The sequence below is a fragment of the Zalophus californianus genome, chromosome 4 (assembly GCF_009762305.2).
Source record: "Zalophus californianus isolate mZalCal1 chromosome 4, mZalCal1.pri.v2, whole genome shotgun sequence".
Taxonomy (NCBI): Eukaryota; Metazoa; Chordata; class Mammalia; order Carnivora; family Otariidae; genus Zalophus; species Zalophus californianus.
In genome coordinates, this window is record NC_045598.1 from 76,404,156 (window position 1) to 76,422,798 (window position 18,643).

General features: G+C 35.4%; 1 protein-coding gene across 7 annotated transcripts in view; it reads right to left on the reverse strand.

The window, feature by feature from the left end:
- ZNF644 (zinc finger protein 644) overlaps positions 1 to 18,643 on the reverse strand; it is a 208,187-nt gene that overhangs the window by 173,415 nt on the left and 16,129 nt on the right. For 6 of the 7 annotated variants that reach the window (XR_003523446.2, XR_003523448.1, XR_003523433.2 and 3 more), the window contains exon 2: positions 2,340 to 2,400. The exons of the other annotated variant lie outside the window; for it this stretch is intronic. Coding sequence is in view for 3 of the 6 variants with exons in the window: in XM_027614200.2 (XP_027470001.1) it covers positions 2,340 to 2,383 (44 nt within the window). In the remaining 3 variants the exon portion in view is untranslated. The remainder of the gene's footprint in view (positions 1 to 2,339; positions 2,401 to 18,643) is intronic. 7 annotated transcript variants of the gene reach the window in all.

Consider the following 18,643-nt stretch of genomic DNA (forward strand, 5'->3'; position numbering starts at 1 on the left):
CCTTCCTACAGCCCAATAGCAACTGAAGTGCCCATGTCCTCATCCCATTCCAGCCAACATTCTGAATCCCTAGTTGACTGAGAGAGAATTCTGTTCATTGTTCCATATTTTACAAACATTCACTAAGTACACACAGTACTCTGGCACTGTGCTACTAAGATAAGACATTGATGGTGTCTACCTTCAAAGAGCTCACAGTCCAGTAAAGAAAACACTCTACTGCAGTATGACTAGGTCTGGGTCAAAGGATAAGATAATGCTTGAGATGGACTATTTCAGGAGATAAGCTGATGAGCAGGAGGAAGGACAATGACAGTTGGGGAGGTGAGAGGCTGGGGAAGAGTGACAACATATAATTAGGACTAAAACTAAATATATGAAACATCAGACTTAGTTTATTCAGGTAATTCTAGGCATTCTGGAATAGATGCAGTGAAACCGTTGTATGGTATGTTATGGAGTTTACATTTTATTGTGCAGGTGACAGGTAACAATAAAGGGGACAACTAGAGGAAGGAAAGCAGTGTAGAATGCTGGAAAGAGAGGTCAGAGACTTGGAGAATCCAATAAAATTACAGAGAGAATACATAAAAAAAATTGTAGCATGTTCATACAATGGAATAGTACTCAGCAGTAAAAAATAATGAACTACTGATACTCACACAATAAGATGTATGTTGGTTGAAAAAACCCACATATAAACGAGTGCATATTATATAATTCTATATACATAAAATTCAAGAACCGGCAGAACTAAGCAATGCTGATAAAATTCAGAAAGAAGCTTACCTCAGGGGGAAAAGGCTATTGGACTGGAAAGGGAAGAGTATGAGGAACTTTCTGGGCAATGAAAATGTTCTACATCTTGATCTGTATGGTAATTACATGTGTGAACATGTATGTAAAAGCCTCATTCAGCTCTATACTTTAAATTTTACCATACATAAGTTACAACTTAATTTATATAAAAATGTAAGTTATATCTTATTAAAAAAAGGAAAAAATGCATAATTGTGATAGAACAGGGTCAGAATAAGTTAAACCAGTGTCATCCCTTAAGCAATACCTGACTTATAAAAAATCAGAATAAAGGTTTTAACACACTATATATATATTCAATTAGGAAACAAAATCCCTATAAGACCTTAAGTACAAAAGTCTAGCTTCTTCTTCCCTACAAGAAGATATATAGACAAGTGTTCCTTATAATAAATGCTGTGAAGATAATGTACTCATCCTAAAGAAAAGAAATAGCTCACTATAAACAAAAAAAAAAATTTCTACACAGCAGTACCTACCTTCCAGAAAGTACTATAAAGATTAACAATGCATGAGAAGCAGTTAACACAATACAGAGCACAGTAAGTGCTCTTCACACTACCACTACAATTATTATTATATAATAGCAATAAAAGGGAAACTTTCCTTCAAATTATGCCTAAACCACTTACTGAGAATACACTGTTTAACTACATATTACTCAGCTACAGCACTTCTCATTCTAGGTTTTTTATTTTCTTTTTTTAACTTTGAGATCAGCAAGTTTCTGACAGCTGAAACACCTGGTGAGATTAGAGAAAGACCAAGTTAACTACAATTTAAGTATTCTTTTTAATCTGTTTATATCCTGAAACCACGTTCACTTGCCAAAAGATAGTAAGTCTTATCTTTTTAACATCTCAACAGTTATTATTAAAAAACCCTCTTTCACATATCAGACCAAAAAAGTACACGATCACAATTCAATTTCCTGAAACTCAACAGTCTTTAAAAAAATTAAAGCAAACCAGAATGCTAAATTAGAAAAGTCATTCAGTAGAGATACTCATAAGAAAAAAAGTGAAACAATCATTTATAATTCCAAATATTATATTAACATAAAGAAGTCATAATTTGGCAAATTTAATCAATTTATAGAAGTGCTTCATTCATAGAAATAAGAAAGTAAAATTCACAAAGGCAAAAACTACTCAAGCACTATAATCCACTAAGAGAACACTGAAGCATCCAGCAAATCTCTTACTGAACTAGTTTCTGAATAGCTAAACCAAACACCAACTCAATTTTTCTAACATGTTTAATAGTCACGGGAAACCACATACTTAAGTTAAACTCAACATAAAAGAAGGAAAACTAAGAATTTAGTTCCACAGTTCGATGACTCTTGTTACTCCTACCAAATCAACTGGAGCAAGTACATCAAAGCGAATTCTTCGAATTTCAAAATTTTATTGAAAAACTCATTAATTCTGAACTTGAAGGCATATTTTTAAAACATAAGTTTTTTGTGTTATTCCTACTTTGATATGTAACATTTAACAAAGTAGTCTTCTACTTACCTAGATTTTGTCTTATTAACATCTCGTTGCAAAAACAATCTCATTCGAAATTAACTCAAACCTGAAAGAATACATGTAAAGACCATCATTTAGTTTTTGTGTCAAGTATGAATAAGTACATCTATGATACACTTATTCTTTGAAATTAAAAACTGCAAATCAAATTATTTTGACATAACATGTAACCAAAAGTGGTTCAACTAAAACATGACCATTTTTAACTTTTAGGAAACTTGCTAAGTACCATTTTTTACGAACAATCATCTATTCAAATGAAACTTAAACTTTCTAGTTCTCTTTCAAAAAATTTACAATAACTTTTCATTAATTTTAATAGTATATCAATTAAAATCAGTATTTGCTAATAAAATGCATACCTCCATCTAGATGTTTATCTAATACTACTACATATATGTGGGTGTGTGTATATATATATATACACACACACACACACCCGCCAAAAAGTACACCAAAAAGCTGAAGAAAAAAAATACAATATGAGATGGCATGAAAGTATATACTAACAGTAAATATAATAATGTCTTAACAATGATTAAATACTTAGTAAATGCCAGGGACCATTATTCTAGAGGATAGTACACATTGATACTTTCCTGCTTCCTCAATTTAATTCACAATCTAGTATAACAGCTACCCCAACATTCCACTGAAAATTGACTTGAAAAATTACGTACCCCTAATTTTATCGCATTCCACAAATTCTAAAAACTCAGTATGTCTTATCCTGTACCCTACACATCCCCTTCCCCAACCTGAAACTAGCTTATTCTTTTGAATTCTTATTCACAAAAAATGGCACAATACCTACTGCCATTCTCACCTAGATTCCTGTAACTATTCTATTTCCAGACTATCATCTCAAATTTATTCTTCCCAGAATCATGTAAGTTATCATTTGGCAATGGCTATAGTGGGGATGTCAAATCTATGCTTCAAGTCCTTCAACAGTACTCATCAATGATCTCATCCTTATCGATTATCCCCAATCTTTACTCCCACATTCACTCCAGACTTCTAATACTAAACCCCTTCAACTCCCAGAACAGCCCCCATGCCCTCTCAGCTTTCACGATGCTTCACGTGGTGAACTATACCTACCTTTTATCTCTCTTTAACTTGGCTAACACCTTTCTTACTAGTTTTGCAATATTTAGCTTAGTCACCCTGAGAGATCCTTCTTCAATTTCTTCTGCTATGGTGTTTCTCAATTGCATACCTGTTTGATAGCTCTATTATCAACTGTTTACTTATGTGTTTTCTGAACTACAGTATGGACATGAAGGACAAGAATTCATTCATCTCATTTCAGCATTTTCACTGGGTGGCACATAGTAAAAGTACAACAATGCAGGCTGAATCAAAGATTAGAAATTTTGTGTTGTATCCCAAAATGTACACAGGGATACAGACGATAAATAAGTAAAATTCAGGCTAATGAGTTTAATTCACATTTCCAGGACTAGAGAAAAAAAATTCACATCACTTCTGAATCCGGTAACATTACTTTATGAAATAACTACATCTAAGTAAAAAGACAACAATAAAACTCAGCCCGGTGCAAACTTTTACTGAGTGAATTAATCAATTTCACTGATCATCAATACCAAGATTTTGGTACTAAATGTTTGCATCCCTACAGAAAACAGTTTGTGGACTATAAATCCTAGACTCGTTGAAGTATTAGACTTAAGCAAAAAAGAGCTAGAGAAGAAGGTGAATATGGTCTTAATACTAGTAATGTCAACAACCTAGCCAAGTGTTTCTCAAACTTTAGCACACATCAGCATCACCCGGAGGGCTTGTTATACAGACTGCCAGCCCCCACCCTCAGAGTTCCTGATTTAGTAATTCTAAGTTGGAGCCCAATGATTTGCATTTCTAATAAGTTCCTAAGGTGATGCTAGTTCCAGGACCACACACTAAGAACCACAGACCTGGAGTTTTCTGCATAATGTCTAGAAGAGATGAAAATATTCTCTCAGCCACCCAATGCCACTAATCTTTACCTACCCAGGACTGGATACTGTGACCTATTACAAGCTAAACTATAAATCAAAGTGAGAACACTAAAAGTCTACTATGAATTACTGAGTGTGATGGGATGAAAAAAAATGGCCCTGCAAGAGAATCCATATCCTAATCCCCAGAACCTGTGAATATTACCTCCTATAACCCCTCCCCCCAAAAGAAAAGTCTTTACAGATGTGATTAAGTTAAAATTTTGAGATGGAGAGATTATCCTGGATTATCTGGGTGGGCCCTAAGTACAATCACATGTATTCTTATAAAGAGGGAGATGGGGAAATTTGACTATACACAGAGAACTGAAGACAGAATAGAGAGAGATTTGAAAACACTGACCTTGAAGATTGCAGCCATAGTCAGAAATGTCTGTAGCCACCAGAACTGAGAGAGGCAAGGGATGGATCCTCCCCTAGAATTTCTGGAGAGAATAACCCTGCTGACACCCTGATTTCTGTCCAGTGATACCGATTTCAGACTTCTGGCTTTCAGAAATGTCAGACAGTAAGCTTGTTATTTAAAACCACCTAGTTTGTGATAATTTGTTAGAACAACAATAAGAAATGAATATACTGATGATGGCAGGTTCTCTAGGAAGCCAGAAGCACTACATAAACCAGAAGCGCTACATAAAAGGTGTTATGAACAGATTCTTCATATGTTGAAACCCTAGTTCCCAATGTGACTGCATTTGGAGAAAGAGCCTTCAAAAAGGTTAACTGAGGTTAAATAAGGACATAAGGATGGGGCCCTAATCCAATATGACTGGCATCCTTATAAGAAGAAAAAGACCAGGGATGCATACACAGAGGAAATGCCATGTGAGGACACAGAAAGACAACAGCCACCTTGAGGAGGGAAGCCTCAAAAAAACCTAACACCCTAATCTTGGACTTCTAGCCTCCAGAACTGTGAGAAAATAAATTTCTGTTGCTCAGGCCACCAAAGTGGTGATATTTTGTTATTGCAGCCCTAGCAGACTAATACAAAGGATATACATGTTTGCACAACAATGTGAATGCACTTAAGGCCACTTTCCTATCCTTTAAAATGCTTAAAATGTTAAATTATATGTATACTTTACCACAATCCATAAACACCACACAAAGACAGTAACTAACTTTGACTTCAGTTCTTTTTTATTTTGCTCTTTTCAGTTATATTTCAAAGTCCGAGAAAAAAAAACTTGTAATTGCGTTTGTTCCCTAGAGTCAAACCAGGTCACTGTAAACACTGTATTTTTTAAAGGGGAATTTATAATGAAGTTTGATAGGAAGTACTTTTTAAATCCATACCTAAAAAATGTAATATAATTAGAATATTGTCTAGGTGAGTAATGAGAATATACCTGATGAATATTGAGCAAAAATCCTCAACAAAATATTAAAAACCAAACTTAACACATTAAAAGAATTTTACACATTGACCAAGATAGATTTATTCCTGGAATGCAAGAATGGTTCAACAAATGAAAATCAATATGATACACCATATTAACAGAACGAGGGACAGAAACCACATGATCATCTCAATCGGTACAGAAAAAGCATCTGTCAAAACCCAACATCTTTTCATGATAGAAGCACTCAACAAACTGGAAATAGAAGAAAACTACCCCAACATAATAAAAGTCACATGTGAAAGGCTCACAGCTAGCATCAAACTCAATAGTGAAAGATGGAAAGTTTTTCCTCTAAGATTAAGAAAGTAAGAAGGCCTACTCTTTTTTTAAAAAAAATATTTTATTTTTAAGTAATCTCTACACCCAGTGTGGGGCTCTAACTCACAACCGCGAGGATCAAGAGTCATATGTTCCACCAACTATGCCAGCCAGGCACCCCAAGAATATCTACTCTTGCTACTTCTATTCAACATGGTACTTAAGTACTAGTCAGGGCAAAAGGATAGGAAAAAAGAAACAAATGATCTCCAAATTGGAAAGGAAGAAGTAAAATTATCTGTTTGCAGATAACAAGATTTTAGGTAGAAAATCTTAAAGATTCTTAAAAAAAAAAACTCTAATAAATGATTTTGGCAAAATTTCAGAATATGAGCATGTGAAGATCAGCTGCATTTCTATATCCTAACAATGACCAAACTGGAAAACAAAAGTATGAAAATCTCACTTACAGGGGTGTCTGGGTGGCTCAGTTGGTTAAGTCTTGATTCTTGGTTTCAGCTTAGGTCACGATTTCAGGGTGGTGAGATCAAGCCCCATGTGAGGCTCTGCACTCAGCGGGGAGTCCGCTTCCCCTCTTCCCCTCCTTCTCCCTCAGCCCCTGCCCCTGCTTGCGCACATGCGCTCTCTCGCTAATGAATAAATAAATCTTTAAAAAAATTAAAAATAGAATTGCCCTATGATACTGCAACCCCAGTTCTGGGTATATATCCAAAAGAATTCAAAGTAGGATCTCAAAGACAGATTTACAGCATTATTCACAATAGCCAAGTGGCAGAAGCAAGCTGAAAGTTCACTGACAGAGGAATAAAGGAAATGTGGTATATACATGGAACACTGGAATGGAATACTGTGCAGCCTTTAAAAATAAGGAAATCTGATCACAAGCCACATTAAGGATGAACCTTGAGAACACTATGTTAAGTAAAATAAGCCAATCACAAAAGACAAACACTGTATGATTCCACTCATGAAGTATTTAGAGGAGTCAAAATCACAGAAAAAGAGTAAAAAGGTTGTTACCCAAGGGTTGGAAGTGAGGGCGTGATAAAATTAGAGTCTAATGGGTACAGAGTTTCAGTTTTGCAAAATAAAAAGTTTAGAGATCTGCTGCACAACAATGTGAATATCCTTTTTTTTTTTTTAAGATTTTATTTATTTATTTGACAGAGAGAGACAGCAAGAGAGGGAACACAAGCAGGGGGAGTGGCAGAGGGAGAAGCAGGGTTCCCGCTGAGCATGGGAGCCCGATGCGGGGCTCGATCCCAGGACCCTGGGATGGTGACCTGAGCCGAAGGCAGACGCTTAACGACGGAGCCACCCAGGCGCCCCCAATGTGAATATCCTTAACACTACTGAACTGTACACTAAAAATGGTTAAGATGGTAAATTTAACGTTTTTTTTAAACAACATTTAAAAAATAAATAAGTACCAAGAAAAAAAAGCACATACAAGAGCCAAGATGGATTAACAGGGATTGAGTTTGCCCTCATCTGAAAAGCCTAAAAAACCAGAACTATATATGAAATGACAGTTTTTGGATATTAGACAGGCAAATACAGAGGCTGAACCCTAAGAGAAGGGAAACAGATGAGGTAAACCCTCCAACAATCCCAACTTACTACAGACCCTCACCTGGGGACGGGATACCCAGGCAGAATCTGGTGGTTTCCCTGAGTTAAGGAGACTGAATTGGAAGTCCAAAGCTAAGACAGCTAGGGACTGCAGGGCAAAGTACTAGAGAGAAGACAACTGCACAGAGTGAGAACACCCATAAGTATTATTAAAACAAACCCAAGGCCAAGGAAAGAGCCACTCAAAAGGATGACAAGGATTATTGCCCTAGTCTCAAACAAAGCCAAAAATAAAACCTGTTTCCTTCAGACAGAGTGGAAAACCTCTTAATTCAGGTAGCACTGACTAGAGTAACCCTAGACTAAATGCTTTTGAAAGAAAGACCCAAAAGGGGAATGTGGCTCCGAATGGAAGAATCACAAAGTAGCATGAGGAAACTTTCAAGTGCAATAAATGTATTCAGTATTTTGTTTGTGTGGTGATAGCTTCCTAAGTGTATACATACCTCAAAACTTATACTGTATACTTTAAATATGTGTACTTCACTACATGCCAATTATTACTCAATAAATCCATTTTAAAACCTCAATTAAAACAAAACAACCCAATCACAAAATGGGCAGAAGATTTGAAGCAACAAATCTTTTGGTGAAATCTTTCACCAAAGATATATGAATGTTAAGTACATGAAAATACACTATCACTTGTCATTAAAAAAGTACAAATTTAAGCCATAATGAGTTATCACTACACAACTATAAGAATGGCTCAAATTAATAAGACCAACCATACCGCATGTTAGTAAATGTGTGAAGGAACTGAAACTGTCATACAATCATACAGGAAGATAAATGGCACAACTACTTTGTAAAAAATATCACCATTTCTTAAAGTGTCAAATATGCATCACTACATGTATGATCCAGTCATTCCACCCTCCTAGGTATTTACCCAAAGAAATGAAAGCATATGTTGATATAAAAACATATATAAATGTTCACCTTTATTTGTAATAGCCAAAAGCTGAAGGAAAAAACATCCACAAACATGTGAACCCTTACATGGTAACTTTATAATGGAATAAGAGTGAACTAATTACACATGCAAAGTGGATGAACCTGAAAATAACTATGATGAGTGAAAAAAATGTAGACAAAAAGATTATATACTGCATAAGGGGAGGAGCAATAAGTATGAAAGAATTAAAAAGAGACACAAGGAAAGTTCTGAGGTTAAAGGATATGTTTACTATCTTGTTCGTGGTGATGGTTTCATGGGTATATACAGATATCAAATCTATTCAAATTATATACACAAAACATAAGATTATATGTCAATTATACTTCAACAAATCTGCTTAAGACCACAATAAGCAAATATTAATAAACTTGGGAAAACAATGAAATCTCAAATTAAAGAAGTCAGTAATAATAATGAGCACAAAAATAATACTGTCATTTATAACCAAAAAAAACAGACGCACAATGAATCATCTTTCAACATCTACCACTGGTACTACAATTACTCTACAACTGGTAATTCATTACATGAGCAATGCTTCCAAAATGTCATCGGATATATCCTACAAAACAAGTATAACTAGAGTCATCTGGACCTTCAAACAGATTGATGTATTCAATTTATACTTGCCTGAACTTCTGTACTCAAACACAATTCCTACTGAAATATAATAGTGCTCAACCTAGAACACAGAAATTAATTTTACAGCATGAATCAAAAATCTGTCTGCAATGGGGCGCCTGGGTGGCTCAGTCGTTAAGTGTCTGTCTTTTGGCTCAGGTCATGATCCCAGGGTCCTGGGATCGAGCCCCACATTGGGCTCCCTGCTCGGCGGGAAGCCTGCTTCTCCCTCTCCCACTCTCCCTGCTTGTGTTTCCCTCTCTCGCTGTGTCTCTGTCAAATAAATAAATAAAATTAAAAAAAAAAATCTGTCTGCAAAAATAGCCCCAATTTTATACTACTCCATTATCCATGCGTTTGGCAATGAGGCTTTGTAGTTTCACCCATCAAGAGGTAGAGTGTTTTCCCCTGCCCTTTAACTCTAGGCTTCCTTATAAGGAAGACCAATGGAATGCAATGCCTGTCAGTTTGCCAATTCTGAGTTAGACCTCAAGAGACCTTGCATGCTTCTGCTCTTAGAATCGGGCCACCACCATAAGAACAAACCCAGTCTAATCTGCTGGAGGAAACAAGACAGGCCATCCTAGAGAACCCAGCCAAGAGAAGCAAAGCCACCCTCCTGAACTGCTGCTAAATGCAGACTCATCAATGAGCCCAGCCAAGACCAGAAATACTGCCCAGCTGACTCACAGACTTGTTTTAATAATAAATGTGTTTTAAACCACCAAGTTTTAGAGTAGTTTGTTACACAGTAATAGCTAACTCATACAACCCTACCCTAAAGACACCATATTAAATTATTCTTATTCCTAGAAGAGTTATTTTAGATTAACAACTGGTCTAGATCTTAATTTTGAAGGCAAGGGAAAAAAGAGACATAGAGGTCTATTTTACTGTTTTATTAGCAGTGACTCTACAAAACATCTTGTCAGTTTGTCAATCTCAAGAGACATATAAACTGAGCAAAATCATTTTTATAAGTAATGTTACCAGTCACTAGTATTTTTTGTGAAATTCTGTTGCTAGACAGCTTTAGTAGATTCAACCATATAGTGAAATTTTTCAGGATCCTCCAAAAATCTATCTTAAAAAAAATAAATCTTAAAAAACTTAAATCAAAAATAAAATCTTAAAAACGAAAAACAGAAAAAAACCCAGCACCCAAGGATGATTTGCCTTGGGGTTTTTTGCCAATCCAGATGAGGCAGCTGAGAAACTGATCATTATTTCTAACATTGTTAGAGTTAACAGAACCAAAAGGGGAATGCAAGGTTCAGAAATCGTGGGAACCATATAAATGCTGCCCACTATTTGAGCTGAGACCCCAAAGCACTAAACTCCAGTGAGTCAGAAGTAAACAAGTCCTTGCATGTATTGCAGTCCTACCTAAAGACATTTAGCTGAGCAAATAAAGAAACCCTCAATCCCTAAAATTTAATTAAAGTAATCCCAGACTGCTGGAGACCCCAGGTGTGACACAAGCAAATGAAAATCATCTCTGGAAAAAGATACTACCATAGGGCTCAGAATTTAAGCCTGGAAAGGCAGCTGAAAATTTAAATGGAAATTTAAATGAAAGAACATGGTAGTAAGAGAACCAGAGAAGCAGTCAAACAAAAATTCTCTGTATAAACTTTGCCCAAATCACTGGATAACTGATAAACTATGTATGCACAGAAAACAACTGAAAGGGTCAAGGGGAAAAAGTTAGCAGAGGTCAGTATTTTTACACTTGAAAAACAGAACTGTACTATTGATGCTTTTTCAACAGAGTGCATTTCTCAAGTGTGCACAGTTTGGGCAATAGGAAGCTGAAGCCTTATAAGGCTGAAGTGACTGAGGACAGAACCCAAGCCCAGGAGAACACGTGGAAATTACTGGAATCCCTAGGAGCAAGAAAATCAGAGGACAAATGTCACAATCAGAATATAAATTTCATCCAACAATTCCCAAAACGTGAATAGAAACCAGAGTCACTAAAACATATTCATAATGTCCAGTTTTCAAGCAAAATTATACCATACACAAAGAAACAGTAAACTGTGATCCATACTCAAGGAAAAAGGGAGAGTCAACAGATATTGATCCTGAGCACCCTGAATGTTAGGGTTAGCATATAAAGAATTCAAAGCAGCTATTCTAACTATATTACAAATATTAAAAGAAAATAAATTCAAAGAATTGATAGAAACCATGAAAAAGAAAGCTGAAAGGTAAAATAACTGAAATAAAAAATTCAACTAAAGGGGGTGATTAGAGGTGGCAAAGAATTAGTGACCTTGAAATATGGCAATAAAACTGTCCAGAAAACAGAAAGCAAAATGAAGAAAAATTAAGTCTCAGAGACCAGTAGGACAATATCAGGCAGTCCAACATAAATATCACCCAATTCAACCCTAATGTACAAGATGCAACAGAAGAGAATAAAAAAGGTTCAAAATAATGTTTGTTGAAGAAATAACCAAAAACATCTCAGATGATAGAAAACATTCATTTACAGATCCAAGAATCTCAATAAACCCGAGTAGGATAAACATAAACATTTCTACACACATATCATAGTCAGGCTGTTAAAGGCTGTAGAGAAAACCTTGAGGGTGGCCACAGAAAAATGGCTACATACAGGAAATGACAATATAAGTAATGGTTGACATCATCAGAAAAAATGGAACGTGCTAGAGCAATACCTTCTATATCCAGTGAGACTATCCTTCAAAATGAAGGTGAACAAAAAAAGGTATTTTCAGATAAAAATGAGATTTGTGTCTAGCAGACTGTAAAACAGAATAAAAAGATGGGGGAAGGAGAGAATAAAAATACTTAATCCAAAAAGACAGCAAGAAAGGTGAGAAAAAGAACGTAACAGAATAAAAAGCACATTAGACTGTACATTTGAGCCCCAAGACATCAATAATTACATGAAATCTAAATAAACTTTACAATTAAATTATGAAGTGTTAGATCAGATTGAAATAAAAACAATGATATGGTGGATACATGAAACAATTCTGAAACAAAAAGGCACAGAAAAACTTAAAATAAAGGTTGAGGGGAGAAAAATGAACCACCCAAACACTAACTATAAGGCCCGTGTAGCCATATTGTTATTAGTTTAGACTGCAAAGCAAAGAGCATTACCAAAGACAACGAGAAATAATGATGATAAAATGTTCAACTCATCAGAAACATTAAACAATTCTAAATTTGCAAAAATGGGCAGCAACACGAGAAAGACAAATCCATAATAACCGTAGAAGATTTTAACACATCTCTAATTGAACCAACATGTTGCAATTAAATTGTGGGGGGATGTAGAGGTTTTAAACAACATGCTTAACAAACTGACTTGACACATATAAATACTATACCCAAAAACCTGCAGAACACAATTCTTTTCAAAAATACACAAAATATTTATAAAATCTGGCCAATAAATATATAAAAAGGTACAATCACATTTGCAGTCAGGGAAATAGGAAATAAAACCACTACACATCCACAAAAATTGCTAAAATTAAAGATTAACAATACAAAATATTGGTGAAGATGAAGTGCAAAAGTGTTGATGAGATTATAAACTGATACAAAACACTTTGGGAAAAAAGTGGAGCCTAATCCTCTCAAACCCTGCTGCTGCTTTATCAACTAAGTGTGTATGTAATATGTATACCCTTTGTAGTCATTTCAACAGTCTTCACAGCATCATCACCAGGAATAGATAACATCTGAAGAAAGCACTTTCTTCACTTTTCCCTATGAAGCAACTCTTCATCCGTTCAAGCTTTATCATGAGATTGCAGCCATTCAGTCACATCTTCAAGCTCCACTTCTAGTTCTAGTTCTCTTGCTATTTCCATGACATCTGCAGTTACTGCCTCCACTGAAGTCCTGAACCTCTCCAAGTCATTTCTGAGGGTTGAATTCAACTTATTCCAAATTCCTGTTCGTGTTTTTATTTTGACCGCTTCCCATGAATTATGAATGTTCTTAATGGCATCTAGAATGGTAAATCCAGGTTTTCAATTTACTTGGTCCAGATCTATAAGAGGAGTCACTACCTATGGCAGCTACAGTCTTAAAAGATGTACTTCTTAAATAAGACTTGAAAGTTGAATTTACTCCTTGATCCACGGGCTGCAGAATGGATGTTGGGTTAGCAGGCATGAAAACAACATTCACCTCACTCTACATCTTTGTCAGAGCTCTTGATCAAGTGCATTGTCAGTGAGCAGTAATATTTACAAGGGAATCTTTTTATCCAAGCAGTAGATCTGAACAGTAGGCTTAAAATAGTCAGTGAAACATGTTATAAAAAGATATGCTATCAACCTGGCTTTGTTATTACATTCATACAGCACAGGCAGAGTAGATTTAGTATGATTCTTAAGGGCCCCAAGATTTTTATAATGGTAAATGTGCACTGGCTTCAACTTAAAGTCATCAACTGCATTAGCCCCAACAACCGTCACCTGCTCTTTGAAGCTTTGAAGCTAGACACTGGCTTTTCCTCTCTACCTATGATAGTCCTAGACAGCATCTTCTTCCAATATAAGGCTGCTTTGTCTACATTGAAAACTGTTGTTTAGTGTAGCCACCTTTGTTAATTATTTTAGCTAGATATCTTCTGAAGAACCTGCTGCAGCTTCTACATCATCACTGGCTGCTTCATCTTACCCTTTTATGTTCTAAAGGTTTCTTTCCTTAAACCTGGTGAACCACACTCTGCTAGCTTCAAACAGTTCTTCTGCAGCCTTCTCACCTCTCTTAGCCTTTAGGGCCTATTGCTCTGCATTAAGCTCTGGCTTAAGGGAATGTTGTGGCTGGTTTGATCTTCTATCCAGGCCACTAATATTTTCTCCACATCAGCAATTAGGCTGTTTCACTTTCTTGTCATTCATGTGTTCACTGGTGTAGCACTCTTAATTTCCTTCAAGAACTTTTCCTTTGCATTCACACTTTGACTAACTGGTCCAAGAGGCCTAGCCTTTGGCCTTATCTCAGCCTTTGACATGCCTTCCTTACTAAGCTTAATCATTTCTAGCTTACGATTTAAAGTGAGAGACATGCAACTCTTCCTTTCACTTAAAAACTTAGAAGCTATTATAAGGTTATTAACTGGCCTAATTTCAATATTGTGTCTCAGGGAATAGGGAGGCCCGAGTCAAAGGAGAGAGACAGGGGAACAGCCAGTCTGGGGAGCAGTCAGAACACACAGAACATTTATTAAGTTTGCCAACTTATAATTGCCAAAACAATTATAATAATAGCATCAACAATCAATGATCACAGATCACCATCAGAAATATAATTAAAAAGTTTGAAATGTTGCAAGAATTACCAAAATGTGACAAAAAGACATGAAATGAGCAAATGCTGTTGGAAAAATGGCACCAATAGACTTGCTAGATACAAGGTTGCCACAAACCTTAAATCTGTAAAAAAAAACAAAAAAGCACCATTTGCAAAGCTCAACAAAGTGAAGTGCAATAAAATGAGGTATGCCTGCACAGCCATGAAACTGAATGAACTATTGTTACATGCAAAAATAGGTATGAATCTCACAAACAATGCTGGAAAAGCCAAGATCCATTTACATAAATTTCATTAACAGGAAAAAATACATAGTTCAAAAAGTGGTAAAAATATAAAAAAAAAATTAAAAATATAAAAATACAAAACAAAAACCATAAAAGGTTAGATGGTAGTCTCTCAAGGACAGAGGGAAAGGTTTGATTGGAAGGGAAAAGAATGGAGGAACTGGCAATGTTTTAATTCTTGACTAGGGGTTGGTTAAGCAGGTACACACTTTTGAATTCTGAAGTTGTACATTTTTTTACCATGTATTATTTTTTCCACATTAAAAACATTTCAAAATTAAAAATATAGGGTGCCTGGGTGGCTCAGATGGTTGAGCGTCTGCCTTCGGCTCAGGTCATGATCCCAGAGTCCTGGGATCGAGTCCCACATCGGGCTCCCTGCTCCTTGGGAGCCTGCTTCTCCCTCTGCCTCTCTCTCTCTCATGAATAAATAAATAAAATTAAAAAAATATATATAGACATTTAAGGTTTTAAATTTTCCCCTAAGCACTGGCATCACCCTATAGTATTTGTTATTTTAATTAAAATCATACAAATGCGTATTTTAAGAATGAAATAAAGCTTGTTATGAAAACCAGCACTACCCACCATCTCTTCTCTAACCATCCCTCCCCCACCCAATTTCTAAACAATTTGGTTATACTGGTTTTTCATTTTGGATCTAATTGCCTCCTACATAAAAAAATGAATTAACTCTCTAGTATTCGTTCTATGTTTTCTATAACCTCCTCAAAGCCCTACATAAGGATGGCTGACTTTTTCACTAAAGTGTTAAAGCAATTCAATGGAGAAAAACAGGTCTTTTCAACAACTGGTGCTGGAACAACTGAATATAAAGAGAGAAAAAAAAGAATACCAACTTAAATCTCACATGCTATACCAATATTAATTTTAAGTAGACTACAGATTTAAATGTTAAAATGTAAAACTATTAATCCTGTAGAAGATAGAAAAAAAAATCATCAGGATCTAGACCTAGAAAAAGATTCTTTGAATTAACACCAAAAGCATGATCCATAAAATAAAGAAATTGATAAACTGGACTTCATCAAAACAAAAATCTTTTATTTACTCTGTGAAAGATCCTGTTAAGAGGATTAAAAAACAAGTGACAGAGTTGGAGAAAATGTTTGCAAACTACGTAACAAGACTCTAAAATAGAACTCTCAAAACTCAACAGTAAGACATCGCAAAAATATCAAAATAAGGACATCTGAAAAACATCATCTCCATTAAATCAACAAGAACAATGGCAAAAAAAAAAAGAAAAGTCAACATTTTCCAAACAAGAAATTAACCAAAGTCTTGCTGCAATCTGGGTAGAACTTATTCAAGAAAGATGGCTAAATCTTGATCAAGACCAGCAAATTTTGTGGCATTTTATTTTGCCCTATTCCCATCCTCCCACTCCAGCTCTATAGTAGCTTTGAAACTCAACAGTCCACAAACCTGGTAAAAACTAATAGCCCAGCAGCTATATTGGGGCGGGGGGGGGGGGGGGGCAGAAGATGATGAGATCACCTCTACTACATTCCCAGAGGACTGTCATTATTTGACATGTTTGGTGGTTTCTTGGAAGACCCCACTCCCAAAGTTATATTAATTTGACCTCGGAGCTCACCCAATGCAAAAAGAGAACAAAGCAAAACTTTTCCCCAAGGATGTTTGTCAAAAAACTATCAGAGGCCACTGTTTTATATTGCAGCTGACCAAGGCAGTGGATAAGACAAACAATAGGCTAACCGAAAGAGCTGAAAAAGAAAAACTGGGTGTTAAGAAAAACTGCAATATATTCCTGAGAATCTAGATGGTCACATGTAAGCACAGGGATGTGCATATGCTCAGGAAAGGCCTGAGAAGACCCTAAGCACTCACCTCTGGCTAACCAGAGGCTCTGCACAAGCAGGAAGTGTAAGGCAAAGTTATAAAATTCCTTTCTGAATGTTGAGAATGGGAGACTTCAGGCATTTAAGGACATCTCTGTCGAATTATTAGACCACTAAGCTAACTGAATAGAAACTTCAGTGGCCACCCATGATAAAGAATACAGATTTTACAGAATTCGTTTAAAAAAAACTCTTTTATTAGTTCAATAAACAACAAATAGTAACAACAAGCACTGGGAAGGGGAGAATCTGATTATCAAAGCTGCCACATTATTTAAAATGTAGTTTTCAACAAAAAAAAAATGATAAAACTTATAAGTATATGAGAAAGAATGGCTCATACACATGGGAAAACAAACAAAAAGCAGTCAACAGAAACTGTCCAAGGAAACACAGACATTAGACTTACTAGGCAATATTCACAAGTCACTTACTTTAAACATGTTCAAAGAACTAAAGGAACTTTGTCAAATGAACTAAAGGAAAGTATGAGATGGATGTCCCACAAACAGAAAACATAAACAGAGAAAGAAATCATGAAAAAGAATAAAAGAGAAATGGAGTTGAAAAGTAAAAAAATTTAAATAAAATAAAAATTCACTAGAAGTTTTCAGCAGCAGATATGAGCAGACAGAAGAAATCAGTGGATCTGAAGATGGAGATTATCTACTCCAAAAACAGAAAGAAAAACAAATGAAGGAAAAAAAAAAAAGAGGAATCTAAGATACCTGAGGGACACCATTAAACATGCCAACATACACATAATGGGAGTCCCAGAAAGAGAGGAGGGAAAAGGGCAGAAACAATATCTGAATAAATAATCACTGAAAATTCCCCTAAATTTAATGAAAAATATTACTCTAACACCCAAAAAGCTCAAGGAACTCAAAAAAGAGAATCCTGAAAGAAGCGAATAGATAAGTGACTTGTCACGTATCAAGGTCCTCCATAAAATTAAGTTAATTTCTCATCAGAAATCGGGGAAGCCAAAAGGCAATAGGAAGACATATTCAAAGTACTGGAAAAGTAATACTGTCAACCAAGAATTCTTTACTTTCCAAAAATGAAAGTTAAGACATTCACAGATAACCAAAAACTGACAGAACTGGTTGCCAGAAGACCTGCTATACAAGAAATACTAAAGGCTGAAATGAAAGGACACTAGACAGTAAGAATTCACCTGAAGAATAAAGAGCACAAAAAAGGTAACTAGATAGGTAAATATAAAAGACAGTATAATTTTTAATTTTGTAACTTTTTTCTTCTATCATTTAAAAGACATATAGAGATAACTTACATGACAATAGCACAAAGGAAGGAGAAGGAATGGAGCTACATAGCAAAATTATTGTATATTTTTGAAATTGATATTAATTTGAACTAGACTGAAGTAAGTTATTAACTGCAATTCCCAGGACAACCACAGTGAAAAAAATAGTGAAAAAAAGCAGCAAGGGATTTAAACGGTACTAGAAAATAATCTAGTACAAAGGAAGGCAATAATTGAGGAATAAAGGAACAACGGAAAAAAATCTTAAGACACAGGAAACAAAATAGCAGACATAAATTCTCCCTTATCGGTAACTACATTAAATGCAAATTAATTGGTCATTCCAATCAAAACCCAGTGACTGACAGAATGGGCAAAAAAAACACAATCCAATTAGATGTTATCTAAAAGAGATACAATGTAGGTTCAAAGACACTTTAGATTCAAATAAGCTGAAAGTAAAAGGATGGAAAAAGATCTCCCAAGCAATCTGTAACCAAAAGCGAGCTGGAGTAGCTATACTCTTATCAGACACAATAGATATTAAAGAAAAAAAGTGTTACTGGAGACAAAGAAGGACATTTTATAATAATAAAAGGATCAATTCATCAAA